Raw genomic sequence first — 18919 nt, 5'->3', positions numbered from 1 at the left:
TACTCATCAAAATGCCTAGAATTCACCTGCGAGTGTATTCATTAGATGTATTAAATAATGATAGAAGACATTCCCTGGAAACTGTGGATAGTGAGTATGTGATTATTGAAAATATTCCTGACTACCTATCCAAAGACACTCAGGGTTGGAGTCTCTATCTGTGTTGACTCTGTGGCATAAAGCTGTCACAGAAGCCCAGAAAAGAGTTTCCCTCACAGAGGGGAACCATTGACCTTTCTTTCTGTGCCAAATCTGCATCTCATGCACATCTCCTGGCAAGGAAAGAGTGCAGCAGAAACCTGCAGGTGTCAGGGAAAAGCCCACACTGTGAAATCACCAGGGTGTCAGGGATGTGGTGCTAGCAGGTACCTTGACCATGCCAAGCCCAGGGAGGAATTTAGACTCCCAGAAAATATTGGTCGTGTTGTGCAAAGGGCTGGCTCTCAGACCCAGGAGCAAGAGAGGTTTTACTGTACCTTCTGGTCCAATGATCTGATAGACTGGAAGTATCATCTCCCATGCCTTCATCCAAGAAGACAACTAGAATAAAAATGCTACCGATCCATTAGGGCCATTCATTGCACTACCTGAAATGGCAGCAAAAGCCAATGAGTTTTCTGAAAAATCTTCAAGTTACCCTGCTTGAGTGTCACTGCTCAGTTTCTCACCTACACAGAAAAGCCTTCTGAATAGGCTTTCCTCAAGCTGGACCTGAATTCTCATCTCTTCATATTGAGAAATCACCCTTTGGCAAAGATGGTTGGAGAGTCTCCCGGTCTGTCTTTAACCTCATTCATCTTTTATTCCTCACTGGAACTCCAAAAGTTTACTTTTTATGAAAGGACAAATTGGCCCTTTTCTCCCTTCTGACTGCTACAGATCCTGTAATACACATCCAACTGCCCCTCTCTTATCTGGGTCAGCTGCTGGGAGACCTCTGGAGCTCAGAGATCCTCCCTCATACTTTTCCTGTTGTTCTATCAGATGAAAAAAAATTGAATTGGGCACTGAAGTTCAGATTCTGTAGGTCAGGTTTGAATTAATTGCCTCAAGGGTCATATTTTACAAATGAAACAAGAATACATACCTTTAAGTGATGAGTCATATGCATTGTGCAATGGATTATTATTCCCTTTGGGGTATAGTATTTACTTATGCTTGTGAAATGCACCATAATTTCTACATCTTTTCTTCCTTATTGTCTTCAGATGTAGATTATAGTCACAAGAAGAATGTAGGCTTAGCTTTTAAAGTGAATGTACTTTAAAGCCTAATTAAATAAAAGTTAAAGGTGCTGGGTGATAGGCAGTATCTTAATTGAGAAGGCAATAGATTGAATTAGAGTTTTTTTCTTATAGATCCTCAATCCAATATTTCTTGAAAACTAAACCGTCATATTCTTCAATTGCTAAAACCAATTTCAAGGTAAAAATGTCATGTCAAATCATGTACCAATAAGGGCATTGCAAATAGGATTTTTCTTGACCTTACCAATCAGTCACATTGCATCCCCTCCAAAGAGTATTATTAGATTTTTATCATTTTCTGAGAGCTTCTTCTTCAGAGACCAGCCTGATAAAGTAAAGTATCTGATTCTAATAGATAGCCACAAACAAAGTTATGAATACCACTGCTATTCATTTAAGGGACATCAGTACTCTACAGTAGATAAAAAGTCTAATGAATTTACATTACTCAAATAAATATAATGATTACCTGGGACATTTTTGGTTTTATAATTGTATATATTTTAGTAATCCCTTTTTAGCATCGACACAATATGATAGATATCTTTACGAATATTCATATATCATGGAAAAGTATGGCTTGATCATACATTATACTAATGATGCATCTTATTGTTACCGTACTGATTCAAATGAATTTCTAGATCCATGTGATATAACAAAGCCTGAGATATGGTAAATGGTGTATAACAAGGTATTCAAAAGAGGAAGAACAGTTTGATACTGTAAGCAAATGGAGTGAAATTCTGCCTTGTCTTGTGTCACACAGATTATCTTGTTGTCATGGGGGATGCACAAATATTTCTGTATTTGTGCTAAGAATCTAAATGGGCTGTTAGTTACACAGGTTCAAGTCCCATTAGCGTCACTGAAAGCTGCACCAAGTTATTTAATTGAGTGCCGAACTCACAGCTCACAGACTTGTAACCCTTGTAGTAGAGCTCTCAAACTCTAGTGCTCAGTTTCAGAGCCTTGAAAATGTTTCCCTTGGCAGATTCAAGATTTCACAATATTATGCACAGAAACATGAATTGCTGTGGTGATACGAAAAAGTGCTGATTTGTAGATAGCTAATTTAATCCCACTTTTCAAGCTAATGTGAGTATATAACTGATATAGCTTGAATGGTTATGTCACTGATTTGAAACAGCAAAATTACATTGCATTAATTTAGCATATTAGAGACAAATGTAAACTAATTTCACAGCTCCTTCAGGCAGCATTTTATAATGAGAACCAATTTAATTTGAAAAACAAAACAGAAAAATATATATTTTTTGGCCTTCTCTAGATGCGCAAAGGTATTCAACAGCACTGTTGGTTTTCCAGGGTAATTTCTTGTAGAACAAATGTAAGATTTATGATGACTAGGAGCTAAGCTCCATTCTTACCAGACCACGTCAGTCACTCTATTTATAAAAAAAAAGTGTAATCTCTGCTGACAGGGCACAGTGTACAGGGAACTACTTACAGAAGGTTTATACAGTTGGAAAAGGAATACTTCTGTGGAGCTGAAGCAACTCTGTGCCAGAAGTCCTTCAACCATATCCGTGGTAGGCAGCATGAAAGGGAGGCACAGTGAAGGGAGTACACGATACAGTCACAAACAAGCCACTCTGCGGTTTGCATGATGCTGCCCAGCACCCACCGAGCCTCCCATCAATGCTTGTAGATGTGCTGTTGACATTATAATCAAATTAGTCATGTAGAAACCTTCACAGTCAAGAGAGAGAGGTTGACCCTTCTAGAGCACCATTAATCTAATTAAAGCTGTTGTCTAAAAAGGATCAGATGAATCCCACTCCAGGTGAACCTGTTTCCCTCTGTTGACTATAAACACAGTTTAGACAACTAACTCTAATGCAGGTGTCTGGATGCAGGCTGGATGAATCCCATCTGCAAGGATTCATATTATCCCTGCAAACTGTCTAAACTCAGCTGCAGATCAGGCTGCCTGCAAATCCCCGCTGTCCTTGCTTGCAACACAGCAATCCTTTTAGGAAGGACCTGGGTCCGTCTTGTCTGTCTCATGAGTCCTGTGTCAAGGTGGTGTGGGATAGAGGAAAGCACCCTGGCCAGACATTTCACACTGGATCGCACCCCCACAGCACAAAGCATGCTCTGGAAGGTCTTCTGGAGTGTAGGGTGCACCAGCAGCTTTCCCCCAGGAAGCACCTCCAGAGCAGGCCCTCACAAGGAATAACGGCAGAGAGAGGGGCAAACGTGGCTTCGTGCCTGTTGTCAGGCAGCTCCTGCACTGCAGTGAGGGGCAAACATCTCATCCCCGCTGGTCCAAGGAGATACAGCGTGAAGCACGTCCCGCAGTCAACACTCCCAGGAGGGACTTGCATGACACCTGTGTACCTAAGCACCAAATGCTGCACATCTAGGGCCTTGCACATACATTTTTAGAAAGAAGATACACTTTGCTGAGCTGAGCTTTTGTGGCCCAGAATCCCACAGTGGCTTTGGCTTTAAAGTGCTTTCTCACAGCATCCATAGTGCCTCTCTGGAAACATGGCAGCTTAGCTACGCTGTGGATAAGTGGTGCTTTACTTTTGTTTTCCACTATTTCAGTCAGATTCATTGGCCCTATTTTTACCTTCTCTTCTGGTCCCTTGCTATTGCTTTGGTAGTATAAAAGGAAGAGAAATCCATGCGGCAGTCATGCTGGCATAGGCTGGATAAACTGAATTATGGCTGCTTTGTGTCCCAGTACAGCTCAGTACATCAGGATAGCCTCCTGATGGTCCTTGGCTTTGGAAATAATTTTCCATTAATTATCTGCAAAATATTTACTTTAAAAGTGCTGTGAACAATCAGGCCAGGAAGCTTGTTTACTTGAACATTTCCTCAACAAGAGTGCAAACACCATTGACATGAAGTTTTTATACTTTTCTCCCAGCTCTAAATAAACGTTGTGTAGCACTGATCAGGATTTTGCTTTGGTTAAAGAAGAACAAGACCTCTGGTGTTTATTTTTTCAATATATGTGTATTGTTCAAGAACAGTTATGTTCATCAGTGACTTCCTATGCACGTACTTACTCCAATTACCTCTTTCTTTCTTTCTTATAGGCATGTAGCCACCGCTCTAGCTCAGAGATAATCTGCTGTACAACTCCTTCACTGAAAGCCTTCAATCTTCAAACACCCTTTGCAACCAAAGTGTTCTTTATTTTTGATGGTGTCAGCTCTTTGTACTTTGATTTTCATTATGTAAATAATCCTGTATTTAAGCATTTTGAAAAGCCAGTGTTCATCTCAAGAGGCAACCAAAATGTTCTGGAAATTAAGGTAGGCAATGTTGAAATAAGTTTTTCAATTATTCGCAAGCGCACATCAGCAGTGTAGCGTGGAACAGACATTTTGATGAAATAAAGGAAGCCCCAAGGAAGCAAGGGCAGAGAGAGCAGTGTGTTCAGTACTGCATTCACCCGAGCCCCCAGCTGTCACAGCTTAAAAGATGCAGAGCTGAAAACCGATGTACCAGGGTGGTTGTTGGCATCAGGTGGGGTGGGAGAGGGGCTTTCCTCGTCCTCGTGGGAGGACCACACTGCGTCAGCTTCTAATTGCGATGAGCTGCGTCACCAGTTCAGGATTAAACAGGGGCAGCAGCCCAGAGCCTGAAGTGTGTGGTCTGCGCGCAAGTCCCGGCTCTTATGATTGCGTGGTTTTGTGTCCTTCCTCACAAAAGATATGGAGTTGCCTTTAGAAAGTGGCCTAGTAGCTTTGGCCCTCTAGAGCTGAAGGAAACCCTGGCCTCTGCACAAAGTCACTCATGAGGATCAGTCACCACTGTAGCCTAAATATTTACGGATCCATGAAAAATGCAAAGTTGATGCTGAGTGCCTGTTAAAAGAGCACTGAGAATAGCCTACACAGCACTGAGAAACATCTCGTAGGAATTCGGGGCCCTCGCAGGCACAGACTGCTCTCTACTAGAGTGCTGCAGAGAAAGTTAAATCCATTTTGCGAGAGACCGATTTCTTGAAATCTAGTGCTTTTCTGAGTTACGGGATCAAATAGAAACAGTATAAATACAGGCATTTCTAATTTACGATGAATGTCTATGAAAATGCATTATTATGTACATGTAATTTATATAGAATATCTATAATTTATATAGAATATAATCTATAAAAAATGCTTTATGGAAGAGAATCAGCCTTAATGCTGTGGTCATCTCTTTGTGTAGCTGCTCCATAGCTCTGTAAGCCAAAACTCTTTTCCCCTATGACAGCCATGAAATCTGGAAGCCCTGAGGTCTCTGACTCCAAGATGGGCCAGTGGGCCAGCACCTGAGCTGCAGGAAATCAGAGGGAGTTATCTTAGAGCCTCTGACAGCCATGCTGGGTTCCAGTCAAACTCTCTGAATATTGATCTGTCTCCACAAAGTGTTTTGGGAAAATTCCAAAGAATAATCAGTCTGATTTTTATTTTTTTGTTTCGTTTTTCTACTTGGAACTTGTGGCCATACAAACACCCCTTCCTCAATGCAGAGCAATTCTCCTATTCAGTTATGGAGAAACGTTAGAAAGAATTCTGGTGTGCAGGTCAACGGAGAGCTGGGAATATATAGCTGCTACATGGCTCAGTGCTTCTGTGCAGTGACAGCAGTGTTTTCCAGTATTTTCCAGGTCATGCATATCAACCAGTTGGAAAGAAGACTAATTTGAGAAGAATCATAGAATAACTTAGATTGCAAGGAACCTCTAGAGGTCTTTGTAGTCTAACTCCCTTGCTCAAAACAGGGCTAAGTTAAAAATTAGGTCAAGTTGCCTATGGCCTTGTCTAGATGAGTTTTGAAAATCTCCAAGAGTGGAGATTTTACGGCTTTAAAAACCCCAGCTCCACTAGCCCTGCATTGTGCATCCTGTGCTTCAGCTCCCTTCCTAGCTCAGTGGCCTTCTGCTGTACTTCATCCAGTTGTCAGTACCTCTCTTGTTCTGTGGGGTTCAAAACTCGACACAATTCTCCAGGTGTGGCCTCACAAGTGCTGAGCAGAGGAGAACAATCACCTTCAATCTACTGGCTTTGCTGCTGCTAAAGTATGTGCTGAGCCTTCATCACTACAATGGCACACTGCTGTCTCATTTCACCTTGTGGTCCAGTATATCAGTCATTTTCCTAAATTTGATGTCATCTGAAAGGGCAAGGACAGTGCATCCTGTCCCTTTGTCCCAGTTGTCAATGAAGATTTTAAGCAGTATTGGTCCCAGTATTAGCCATTGACGAATGCTGCATGTTAGACTTCTACGATTTGAGCTGATGGCCAGTCAGTTTTTCACCCACCTTATAATCCATCCGTCCAGTCCCTATCATCCCAATTTGTTTCCATTGCTAGGAGAGACTGTGTTGCAAACCTTGCTAAAATCAAGGTAAACATTGTCCAGTGCTCTCCCTTCATCTACAGAGCCAGTCATCTCTGCATAGAAGGCAATCAGGCTGCTCAGGCAAAATCCACCCTTGGGAAACCTGTGCTGGCTGTTCCCAATCACGTTCTTGTCCTTGCTCTGCCTGGAAATGCTTCCACAAGGACTTGCTCCGTAATATTCCCAGAGACTGAGGGTTAAAAATTAGTTGTTTTTTTAACTCTCTTCTTTCGTTTATGAACCTTTTATTCTCCCTGAAGGAGAAGTCCCTAGTGCTGTTTATCGCTGGGAAGAAGCCATTCAGATGAGAAAGGCTGGCTGAGGACTGTCCCACTGACAACTGACCAAAGTCACAATTTTGTAGTATTGATGTCACCTGTAGTCATGGCACCCAAGGCAGATGTATACCTAAGCCTTATGCTCTGGTTATTTCCCAGCAACCAACTGGAGAATAACATTAGTGAAAGCTGGTCTCCTAGAACAAAGCATGAACAAGCACCAATTTAACATCTTCCTCTAAATAGAATTAGTTATAGTGGGATGCTTCTATCAAAACACTGAGGCGACTTTCAGAAATTATAGTCGGGAGCCAAAAGATCATTACAAGCCATATTGGCAACACTTTTCCCTCATCCCGTACCCGCATTCAAAAATACAGGCACATAAGTTTACATGCCTCATGGTCATATTTTGTGCAGTAATTAAGCAAGCTCAGCATGAAATTAAATGGCAGCTTGCTTCAGTGAACAGTCTGTTCTACCAAACCAAAGTTCTTTTATCTTTTTCTTAATTAGTTTCAGAGGGGTGGAGGGAGCTTTTATCACAAGTTTTTCAATCAGACTAATCTAGTGTGACGTTTGGCTTTCATCAAATGATGGTGGGTAGCAATTGAAAGGTTCTGTTTGGTTTCCCCTGATGACCATAAGATGTTTTTGTAAGAAAATGTTACACACAAGAAAACATTAAGTCTTCTATCTAAAACACAGTCAGAGCACTGTGTGCCACAAATGCCAGCCCTTCTCTTCAGTGCCAGCCCTTTTGTCTTCCACACTACCAAGCCTCTCAAGGTCCGACATCATCACTGTCTTCCTCTGCCAAGTATGTGGCTCTTTGAAGTCTCTCAGTGCCCACCATGCCCCAGTCAGAGGGGTCATGGCAGAGTGGCTGGAGGCACTTCTCTGCTTCAACACCGTGAAGACACCACTTCAGAAGTGCGCATGTCTCCCGCCAACACAGAAAGCTCTTGGGGGAGGAGAAATTCTGGTGTTTCGCTGTTGGGGATGACCGAAGACCTGAGTCTGCTCAGGAGGACAGAGTCTACTTGCTGCCTCCCGCAGGAGCCACTGACCCAGACCTGCAAGCTGGCCTGCTGACAGCCTAGTGTGTCCTAGCTGTGAAAAAAACCCAACAAATAAATAAGGAAGGAAACAGCTTCTTCCCTCAGTCTGCCCAGAAGGCCTGGCCTGGTCTGGGGTTGTGCTTGTGCACCAAGCTGGCGTGGGGAGTCTGTGTGTCCTTCCAGAGGAGGCCTAGGAATGGGCCGCTAGGTGACTGAGTTGTATTTATAAATAGAAATCTTCCACTACAGAAATAAGTAGCACAATTGTCATTTCATGTTACACATCACATCTGAGATCTTGGCTGTCGTCTGGCACATCTGCCCTAAAACTAAGAGTACGACAAGACGTACCAAATTGTCTATTCCTAAGCCAGTACAACACATTCTTTATGAGACAATCTTAAGAAACTCTTCTTGTCTATTTATAGGTCACTCTATTTTCAATCTTCTTCCACATCGCAGAGAAAATTATGTTTTTCTCAATGTCGGGTCCAAGAGAGTGCAATATGGAAACCCTGGTATTTCTAAGCAAGCTGAAATGGAAGCTGTGCAGCTGCAGTAACTCTTCATTCTTCCCAAGTCAACTCGCTCTGCTTAGGAACCTCACAAATTCTTCTGACACCAACCTCAAAATTTCCACACTTTGGTTTGTGGTCCTTCTACTGCTTCTAGACCTTCACCCGAATTATTCCCATCTCTCTAAATTTTTTTTGCCCCTCAGAATAGGATTCTTGTTTTCTTCCCAGTGTATGAGGCCTCATAGCAGTGTCAGCCATGACACCTTCCTCCCTTCTCATGAGAAACTCCCAGATCCAGCCCACATAAATAGCCTGTATTAGTGTTACTCCCCATCCTCCCTTCTGCCCTTTTACTCCTGATTAATACGCCTCTTCTCTCAGCTTATCCTAAGTTGGGCTATACATGGGGTACAGCAGCTTCTTAAATACTGATGCCCTCCTCAGCACAAAAGATCCTGAACTTGGCCTTTGGACACTACTATCACAATACCAGAAGGAATAATATTTCATCCAAGTCTGGGATGTGAAAGCAGGTTCTCTGAGTAGGGATTGCACTTTTCATGCTGTCATCTTTACCAGGGTTTGTTCCTCTTTGGTCTGTGGAATGTGATTTTGTAACAGATTTGTGCATTTTTATGATTATAATTAATTAGTTCTTTTTTGAAAGCTTCACTCCTGCTACTATAACCACTTGCAAAACAAAATGTTTGAGATGCCTTTAGTTTGTGGATAATATAATGCCAGTTTTGTATAAACAAGAAGGTCACATAATGCTTCCTTTCTTGTGCAAATTATGCAAAAATCTAAACAGGACCGACAGAATTCATCCCTTGGACATTTACATTTTTAGAAGTCTGTATGGGCTGTATGAGTATTAGTGACAGCAGATATTATCCGTAAAATTTATCATCCCCCTCTGGCCTGTCTGTCACACTCCCATTTACATGAAAAACTTGATACATGCATATTGACAGGGCAATGTAAATTTGCATTAGTCTTTTATTTCACAATTGTTTTTCCATTAAAAACATTTTCCAAGGTAATAAAAGGACTTCTCCTTAACTTTTATGAGATGGTTATGTAATATGAAATTGATTTTTTTTTTTTTCCAAGGGAAATTATATTGATTCAGAAGCTGTTAAAGGAGAGGTGCTAAAAGTTGGAAATAAAAGCTGCGAAAACCTCCTCCTGCAGTCGGAATCAATTCTGTGTACGGTTCCCAGCGATCTCCTGAAATCCAACAGCGAGCTAAAAATAGAGGTGAGGAAGCTACACCACACATTGAGATATTAATGCCATTTTTATTATCATTCCCAATGTCACTATTGAACCTATAAACTTTAAATTTAAGCCTAAGCCTCTGTTTACAGAGATATCTCTATCGCTGTTTGTTTGGGATGGAAATTCAAATAATATTGACTATTTTAAAATAAATATTATAATCGTTGTTATTACCTGTTTGTACAGAGACTTTCTGGAGCCTTAGGCAGCACAAAGCGGGACCTAAACTAAGCACAGAAATAAAATGATAGTTATTAATCCAAACACAAGAGGAAACATATGGGGAAGGATGGCAAGCTATAATGGAGTAGGTTTACTTTGGAGCTCACAAGTCCTTTTTTCAGCAAAAAATTCTGCTGCAGTCAATAGGATCAGATCCTTTCTGAAAAAAATTTTTGTCTGCTTTTTATAATTTCCTTTCAATTCTTTTTGTAAGATGCAGACACTTAGGACAAATGTTTGAGTTCTAAAATTATTGTTCTAAAGGTGGTCTCACTAGATTCATTCAGACTGCTACTGCAAATTTAAATTGTAGACAGTTTTGACCTACTGATTCCTAGAATAAGACACAAATCTTTCAGTATCTTTCTATTTTTTTAAATATAAAAAAAGGAAAATCACAAGGGAAGGGAATTACCTTTAAACTATGAAATTGGATGATCATGGACTCTGATTCACTGAAAACAGTGGAAACTTTGCCAGTCATGTAAGTGTGACTAGGATCAAAGTCTATGCAAGCTCTTTGGAGCAGGGACCATCTGTTTTTTCTATGTCTTTATGGCATTCATCTCAATAGGATCCTGGGCCATGAAAGGTATTCCTATGTGCTACTGCAATCTAAGTAACTAGTAACAACTAATTTTCTTTATTGATACAGTAAATATTAATTTATTTTAATATTAATTTACTGTCAAAAGTACAAATTACATTTCTTGGATGTATCAGGCAAACTACAAAATTAGATGCAGCTCTCCTTTTGGCAAATCTGTTTCCCAGACCTGTAAATGCCTAGTTTCGTATAATACTTGTGCATATGTTGCATTCTGTACCTGTTCGTATTTTTACATATGCAACCGGGACTGGCACTACATTCAATCAGTTCTACTATGTGATATTTCCTTAACCTCTAAGAAACAGATATGCGTGACATGTATTTCTTACGTAGAAAAGAACACAACATAAAGGGGTTAAGTAAGGTTTCTGCTTGTTTACTGGCAAGGAGCCTCAGAAATTGCAGTCTGCCCAGCGAAGAAGAAAATTTGCTCTTTTGACGGGCAAATCCATCATTACAGTACCCAGAGGAATGAATTCCACAGGAGGAAGAGAAAAGATGGCCAAATGCATTCCAACTGACTGAGCTAGAGCTAGTGTGACCTAAAACAGTTTTTCCCTGTTAGCTGCTTAGTGTCTGTTTGGTTGTTGATTTTTGGGGTTGTTTTTTTGTTTTGTTTTGTTTTGTTTCTTTAAACTGTTGACAAGCTAGAAGCTGGCAAGGGACAGGCTCACGTGACCTTGGGAACTAAAATGCAGGCATGCTGTCAACAGAGAGAGAGTTTGATGTTACTGCGTATTTATGCCAGAGAAGGACACATATTAAAGACATTTGGGCTAGGTTTTTTAACATATGTCTCAGCCCATATATCCATAGGCCCATACATTTCCCTGCCCCATTTGAGTAAAAGTATGAATTTAGCATTTTGAATTAACATCTGGTAGCAGTGGGACCCCGTTATCCAGAGTGCGTGTGTGAGTGCGTGCTCTGTGTGTGGTGTAGCACATACATAGCTGTGTCACTACCAGAGCTCTTGAAGGCATGTAATGAATCATAAAAATGTAGATCTGCTTTCATGTACACCAATATAATAATTTCTCCACTCCCAGTGTCTTATCGCAGTACAGCATCACAAAATCAAGATTTAATACATATGGGACATATTGGCTCATACTTTAGTACTAATAATCTACTTCTTACTTGTCTTTTGAAATCATCACACTATTTTTTTTCTTTGTTTTTTTCAGTGGAGGCAAGAAGTTTTGTCAACAGTTATAGGAAAAGTGCTGATCCGGCAAGATCAGAATTTCACGGGACTAATTGCTGGAGTTGTTTCAACATCAGTTTTAATTTTGATTTTTTTGGTGTTTTTCCTCTGGAGAAGGAAGAAGAAACAAATTAAAGGTCCATCATAGTCAATTCCATCAAATAATTCCATTATTATATCTTAGATTTTAAAAACTGACATCAATTTACGCTTTGCTTAACTGCCATGCAATGCCCTGTTGTAACCTGTCAGCAGACGTTGCACAATTAAGTCCAATGTTTAGTTACATTTCAGCCCTTGGCTCATGCCTGAGCTGGGTGAAGGGCCACACTATGCCTAAAGGAGAAGGATTTGGGAGGAACTCTGAGCTATTAGGAAAATTTAGTAACCTCTTCCCCAATCAGCCTTGGAAGAGGGGACAAGTAAATTACATGTGTGGAATCACGAGTACTTCAGCTTCATCCAGTTGTGTTGTAGTCCTCCAGGCTGTGCCTAGGTTGTGCAGGACAGAGCGCTGCGGTGTCCTGGTCTCCTGTTCACCCAAATCAAGAACTTGGTCAGAGTGTGCCTCCTCTCTGGCCCCCATGTCTGGGTTTCCTTCCAGTGGGAACCATTGCACTACGCAAGGGGAAAGGAGGAGGGAAGCTAGTATATAGCCAGGTCTTGTTCTGATGTGGTATCATAGACAGATCATGAAGCTGGCCCCAGAAGCTTCAAAGCTCTCTTGGATCTTCCACTGTGGCCAAGAGCAGGGCTTTAACAGAAGTTACAGCAAATCTTACGCTGTTCAAGTAGCTGAAGTTCAGGTCCTGCGTGTGTCTGCCTCAGCAGCAACCTGACCCCCTTCCCAGCAGAGCAGAACACCTTAAATGTAAATAAATATATACATGAATGTTAGCGCACCGTAAACATGAGGGTTTTCCAGTATTTCTTTCTCCTCCCTTTTCAGATCTGGGAAGCGACCTAGTGCGCTATGATGGCAGAGTGCACACTCCTCACCTGGACAGGCTGGTGAGCGCGAGGAGTGTAAGTCCAACGACAGAAATGGTTTCAAGTGAATCTGTAGACTACAGATCAACTTTTCTAGAAGGTACACCTCTGTTATGAATCTGTATGGATGATACCATTTTATACATCTTGCTTTCCATGTCTTCAGATTATAGCTATTTTGATCAATATCTTAATTTCACTTTTTCATCTGGTTTGTCTGTGTCTCCATTGCTTAGGACTTTCATGTGTTCACAGGTTTGCTATTTGAACTGAGCTTCTCAGGTGCTTCCCAAGATTAAGATGCAAAGGATTTTTATTTTTACTCAGGTTGGAGGAATATATAAAATACTATTAGTAGAAAATCACTGTAAGTATGCTCCACAATTAAGTAGGAGCTGGTGGATATCATGATTTTGAGTTATCATGAGGTTCATCACACCATGAACAAATCCACTCTGAAAAACTGATTTTACAGAATCACAGAATCGTATAGGTTGGAAAAGACCTTTAAGATCATCGAGTCCAACCATAAACCTAACACTGCCAAGACCACCACTAAACCATGTCCCTAAGCACCTCATCCAAACATCTTTTAAATACCTCCAGGGATGGCGACTCAACCACTTCCCTGGGCAGCCCGTTCCAATGCTTGATAACCCTTTCAGTGAAGTAAAATTTCCTAATATCCAGTCTAAACCTTCCCTGGTGCAACTTGAGGCCATTTCCTCTTGTCCTATCACTTGTTACCTGGGAGAAGAGACCGACCCCCACCTCTCTACAACCTCCTTTCAGGCAGTTGTAGAGAGCGATAAGGTCTCCCCTCAGCCTCTGCTTCTCCAGGCTAAACAACCCCAGTTCCCTCAACCGCTCCTCATAAGACTTCTGCTCTAGACCCTTCACCAGCTTTGTTGCCCTTCTCTGGACACGCTCCAGCACCTCAATGTCTCTCTTGTAGTGAGGGGCCCAAAACTGAACACAGTATTCAGGGTGCGGCCTCACCAGTGCCAAGTACAGGGGCACGATCACTTCCCTAGTCCTGCTGGCCACACTATTTTTGATACAAGCCAGGATGCCATTGGCTTTCTTGGCCACCTGGGCACACTGCTGGCTCATATTCAGGCGGCTGTCAACCAACACCCCCAGGTCCTTCTCTGCCAGGCAGCTTTCCAGCCACTCTTCCCCAAGCCTGTAGCGTTGCATGGGGTAAAGGATAGCATCAAGTGGTTGTAGGTTTAGATGTCTCAGTGACTTCAGGCAGTCATTATAAAGCAGTTCTGTCAGCCCAGCATGGGACATGAAGTTTAGTAAACTGATATTTCTTTTGTCTGTTCATGCATTTCCTATAAAATGGCATGTTGCATGATGCAGAAATGTTCATTTTAAAAATTACACTAAAGGGATGTGAAAACTGTGACAGATTGAGTGGAGGTCCATGTGTGCTGGGATGCCAGTCTCAGAAAACACACTGTTTGCTTTCAGGGCTGTGGGCATGAGGGAAGAAAAACCCTATGCTGAATACATTTTTGTGCCTTACAACACCATTTTAGAAGGGGTATTCTCCAGAAGAACACTCTGCTGCACTTATCATACCACTTTGGACTGAACATGTCCTTTAAGACGTGTGGAGCCTATGTTCTGTGATTAACATTAAAGAGTCTTTAACTATTAGGAGTTACCATATTGTGATATTTGAGATATCACAGGTATTTGTTAGTCTTGGTATAGACATAATCTTGTACTATTTCAGGTGCTGCTGTATACAACTCAATAGAAATCACTCCAAATCCTTATTCCACCTTTGTAATTCCCAATCGCAGAGCTGTTTGAGAGCCAGGCCCGTTCCCAGCTTCCTTTATGATTCTTTAATTGCTGCCGCCAGCTCGCACAGGAAGTTTCTTGATTGAAAGATTCCCAAAGGAAAAGGAAACCCTGTGCCACTGCTTAGAAGGGAAAGTGGTACACGAGACAAAACTATGCAAAGATCCTTGGTGGAAGGTAAATCCACAGTGGTCCTGGGGCCACTGTGCACTAGCAAAGCACAGCAGAGAGTGCATCAAAGAAGGACATACATTCACTTAATGTTCCTGTAGGAATGTTCAATTACTGTCAAAGAATAAAATGACAGGAGCATTAGAACACATGCAGGTTTACATGTAGCAGCTGTAAAAATTATTTTGCAACCATGGCTAGAGTATTTTACTGTGATTATTAAATAGATATTTGCCCTTGGTAACATAGACGTGGCTTTGTAAATGGAAGAGTTTGTATTTTTGCTTCTAGATAGAACAGCACTGAGGTTTTCTCAGCACCTAGACTGATAACAGCACTATAGGAAAACGTCCCAGGTTTTATACATAAATATATAAAGCATGTCTGTGCAACACCGTTTACTCTTTGTGATAAAATATCTGATAATTTCTGTTGTTACATTTATTCCCTTTTTTTCTTTTTGACCTTGGGCTAAATTCTGCTCATTCACTCCTCTGGAATCATTCCAGACTGAAATTGGTGTAAATTAAACTTAATTCCTTGATGCTATTACACCAAATAGTAGAAAAAATTCTTTTAAACAACAGCAATTTAAAATACCTGAACAACATGCTGTTGACAAAAATAATTTTCTCAAATAAATACTCCTTGCTTGACTGAAACATTTTAATTTCTGCTATTTTAAATCAGCTGGCTCATGTTATTTTCATGAGTAGCACCAACTGTATTATCTTCAGCAGTTACAGGATATGAATCACCTCTAGGCATTTCCCTGGCTGAATATTTACCAATGGATAAATATAGCTAGTCACCAGCAGTTTGGAAAGCTTCATGAAATGTAAAGTTCCCTTCCAAATTAGAACATGACAATAATAAAAGGTTTCATGTTTTTAATTGTTCACTACTTCCTCCTCCCATATCACTGTCATTTTTCCATTTACTCTTGTTACTCCCAATTACTAGAAATGCTATAACCTACACTTGGCAAGAAGTGACAAGGGTTCATTCCATCCCCTCAGAAAAGTGGAAGTTTTGCCATTTACTGTCATAAAAGTAGAGCTGAGACAAGTGCAAGTTTCTAGTGACACGGTTTTCCTGGAGTCTGGCAGATTAGCAATGCATATTTTCATTTTCCCTTTGCGACCAAAACTTCTGCAAAGCCAAGCCACTTACAAACTGATAAACCGTTGCTCACCAATGAAATAAAGCTCTTTGTTTTCCAAGGAGAAGTCTGAAAGGATTGTAACAGTCTCTCTTCATCTTGCAGATCAGTTTCCAAGCATGTCTCAGAATGGATCATGCAGACCTGCCCAGTATCCTCACTCTGACCTCTCCCCAATTCTGTCTAGCGGAGACTCAGATTTAGCGAGTCCCCTTCTCCAAACTAATGTCCACATTGACATCAGTGCCTTAAACCCTGACCTGGTCAAAGAAGTGCAGCATGTGGTTATTGGTGCTGACAGCCTGATTGTGCATTTCAGCGAAGTAATAGGAAGAGGTGGGTACCACGACTCTTACCTTGCAAACTGCTCTTCTTTTTGCACACCCATCTATTGTAAACCATCCTGATAAGGTGTCTACACAGAGGTTTTTCAAGCTTTTTACCTCTTACAGCACTGCTCAGGCAAAGCCCCTGATCCACAAGGCTGCAGAGCAGGAGTAAGGCTGCCACAGAATATTGTACGAGCCTAAGATACATGCCTAAATGGCAGCGGATGCCGAGGCATGGGCACCAGCGATCTTAAACTTGAAGCCTGAGAGCTGGTAGGATTGCTACGTGACACGGAAAACTCCTGCAGTCACTAGTGCATTCAGTAAAAGTCCCCATGGGCCAGGTGAAACGCACACACCTCTTTTTCCTCCACAAATTTCCTCCAGCTCTGAGGAATTCACTGTTTCCTCCTGCTGAAGGCTCTCCATTCCCCCTCATTCCTCTCTCATCCCAGCTGCAGCAATGCATAGCTCCTGATTCACTTCCCTTTATTTTTGTCCTTGGTATAGTGAGTTCCCTATTTTTCGGACTTTATCCCATCACCCCTATTCCTCTACATCTCTGTAAGCAGGCTCCCTCCTTCTTTCATAGCCCACGCCAGTATTTCTGTTAGCGGCATTTATTAAAATCTGTACTATTGAGTACCTGTCAGTAACCCAAGTAGAAACTCAATTTTCAGTTCTTCTACAGATTATACATGAGAGGTCTCTTGTTGAGTATCAGAATACTGATAAAAATTTGGCTATAAATGATATTCCTAATGCCTCTTCTGCAGGAAAATAGCCACAAATCAAACAAACAGTCAGTGTGTTTCCTTTCCATGTATTACACTTCATCATCCCCAAAGCAAGGGTGGGCCTTTTTCTTTTCTTTCTTGTTTCAGAAAAGGCCAAGTAATTTCCTATTTTTTAAATGTTGAAAAATATCAGGCATGACACCTATATAATTAACTTTTTTAAATTTTCTCCTCCATAACTAGAAATGGGCCAAACCCAAAAATATTTCAGACACACCCGATCCAAACTTTAGGATTTGTGCCCAGGCTCCAAACAGTCTGTGGTCTGATGGGATTTTAGTTGCTTTTATAAAACAAACTTTGTATTAATTTTACCCCAAGCCAAAATCAAAGCCAACTGGGCTCTCACCAGCACTTATGACTGGAACCTAGTAAAATTAATCAGATAGTCTTGTTCTCTCTGCAGAACTCACACTTGACAAAAAACTGTTTTGCTTTCTAACTGCAAATATTAATATTTTAAAAGTACCCAGTAAACAGTACATCTGTGAAGGAAAGTCACCATTATATGCACATAATTCGATTTGGATAAATTAATGCACGTGCCTGGAGCTTAAAGTTCTCTGTTTCCCAAACAGGTCAACCTGACTTCTCATAGTAGGTTTTCCCGCTCTGCAGACTATCCCATTTGATTGACAGGAAAGCACAGGATCAGGAAGGATTTCTGTGTCGCTGGCAGTTTATTTCACTGCTTAGACCATCAGCAAGAAGGCAAATTTCTCTCATCACCTTCTCGTGATATTTTGCACTAGGAACTCGGCCACAGCGGAGACCATAGACTGCTGCCTAGTGATGTGGTCAGTCTGTGATCGGTAAAGCGACTCCCAAGCCATTCATGGCCAATACACCACTTTTAACACTCAACATTTTCCATGGAATAGGAGGCCTGAGAGACTGTAAGCTCACAGTGGCCCTCCTTATGCAGCTTTCCACTGAAGATGCATCAAGGCTGTACAGTCCTGTGGACCACTTAGGACGGACTTGCAGACCACTGGGAACCACCGATCCAGTGGTCATGTCAGCTCCTTCTAGTTGCTTCCCTGTGCCTTCCAGCGCCCTGCTTTGACATATATCTAACAGGAGAGCATGGTGGGAATGGGTTGACATGGTTTTTGTGTGCATAGCCATTACGAGAATATGAAGCAGTTGTGGCACCAGCCTTGTCATTATTTATACTCTCCATCTAGGTCAAGAAATATCAATTATGCTGCACACAGAGTTTTCATTTTATGTAATGATGGTTTTATGTAATGATCTTTATGTGTTAGTTATGAAGTATACATTACAAGTGTTGGGAATTGGACAGAAATGGTGTGTGATCACTTTCTTAAATCATAATTGCGACTCAGTGGAAAATACCAGAAAGCTAATTTTACTTATTAAAGCTAACCTTGCTCATTTTTTACACAGGACATTTTGGGTGTGTGTACCATGGGACATTGCTGGATAACGATGGCAGGAAAATTCATTGTGCTGTGAAGTCACTTAATAGTGAGTTACATGTTTAATAGTGAGACATTACCATAATTCCAAAGATAACCAGGGTGAACTAATTAATTACAGTGAAGTGTACTTTCACAAATAAAGATTCTTAGTTGCAGCTGGATCAGATTTATCTCTGGAGCAATTCCAATTACTTTAGATTACCACGAGGCATTGGTATATATTTGTGCATCAAATTAAATGCCCAGGTATTTCCTTTACAAAGAAAAGGACAGAAGAAAATGAGGGAAAGGCAGTGTCATTTTTTTATTCTACTGACTACTGAAGATTTGGTTTTGGAAGTTAAATTGCTAGAGTGGGCAAAGCTGCTGGAAAAACAGGAAGAAATTATAACAACATTTATTAAAGGCT

General features: G+C 41.2%; 1 protein-coding gene across 5 annotated transcripts in view; it reads left to right on the top strand.

Annotated features, from left to right (window-relative positions):
• Nucleotides 1–18919, top strand: part of MET (MET proto-oncogene, receptor tyrosine kinase) — a 90247-nt gene that overhangs the window by 62961 nt on the left and 8367 nt on the right. For 4 of the 5 annotated variants that reach the window (XM_075493611.1, XM_075493591.1, XM_075493582.1 and 1 more), the window contains 6 exons: nt 4325–4543; nt 9592–9738; nt 11779–11935; nt 12748–12888; nt 16045–16275; nt 18476–18556. In XM_075493611.1, coding sequence (XP_075349726.1) covers nt 4325–4543; nt 9592–9738; nt 11779–11935; nt 12748–12888; nt 16045–16275; nt 18476–18556 — 976 coding nt within the window. The remainder of the gene's footprint in view (nt 1–4324; nt 4544–9591; nt 9739–11778; nt 11936–12747; nt 12889–16044; nt 16276–18475; nt 18557–18919) is intronic. The other variant, XM_075493600.1, reaches the window with a different exon arrangement.

The sequence above is a fragment of the Mycteria americana genome, chromosome 1, assembly GCF_035582795.1.
Source record: "Mycteria americana isolate JAX WOST 10 ecotype Jacksonville Zoo and Gardens chromosome 1, USCA_MyAme_1.0, whole genome shotgun sequence".
NCBI lineage: Eukaryota > Metazoa > Chordata > Aves > Ciconiiformes > Ciconiidae > Mycteria > Mycteria americana.
This window is presented reverse-complemented; position numbering and strand designations above follow the sequence as displayed.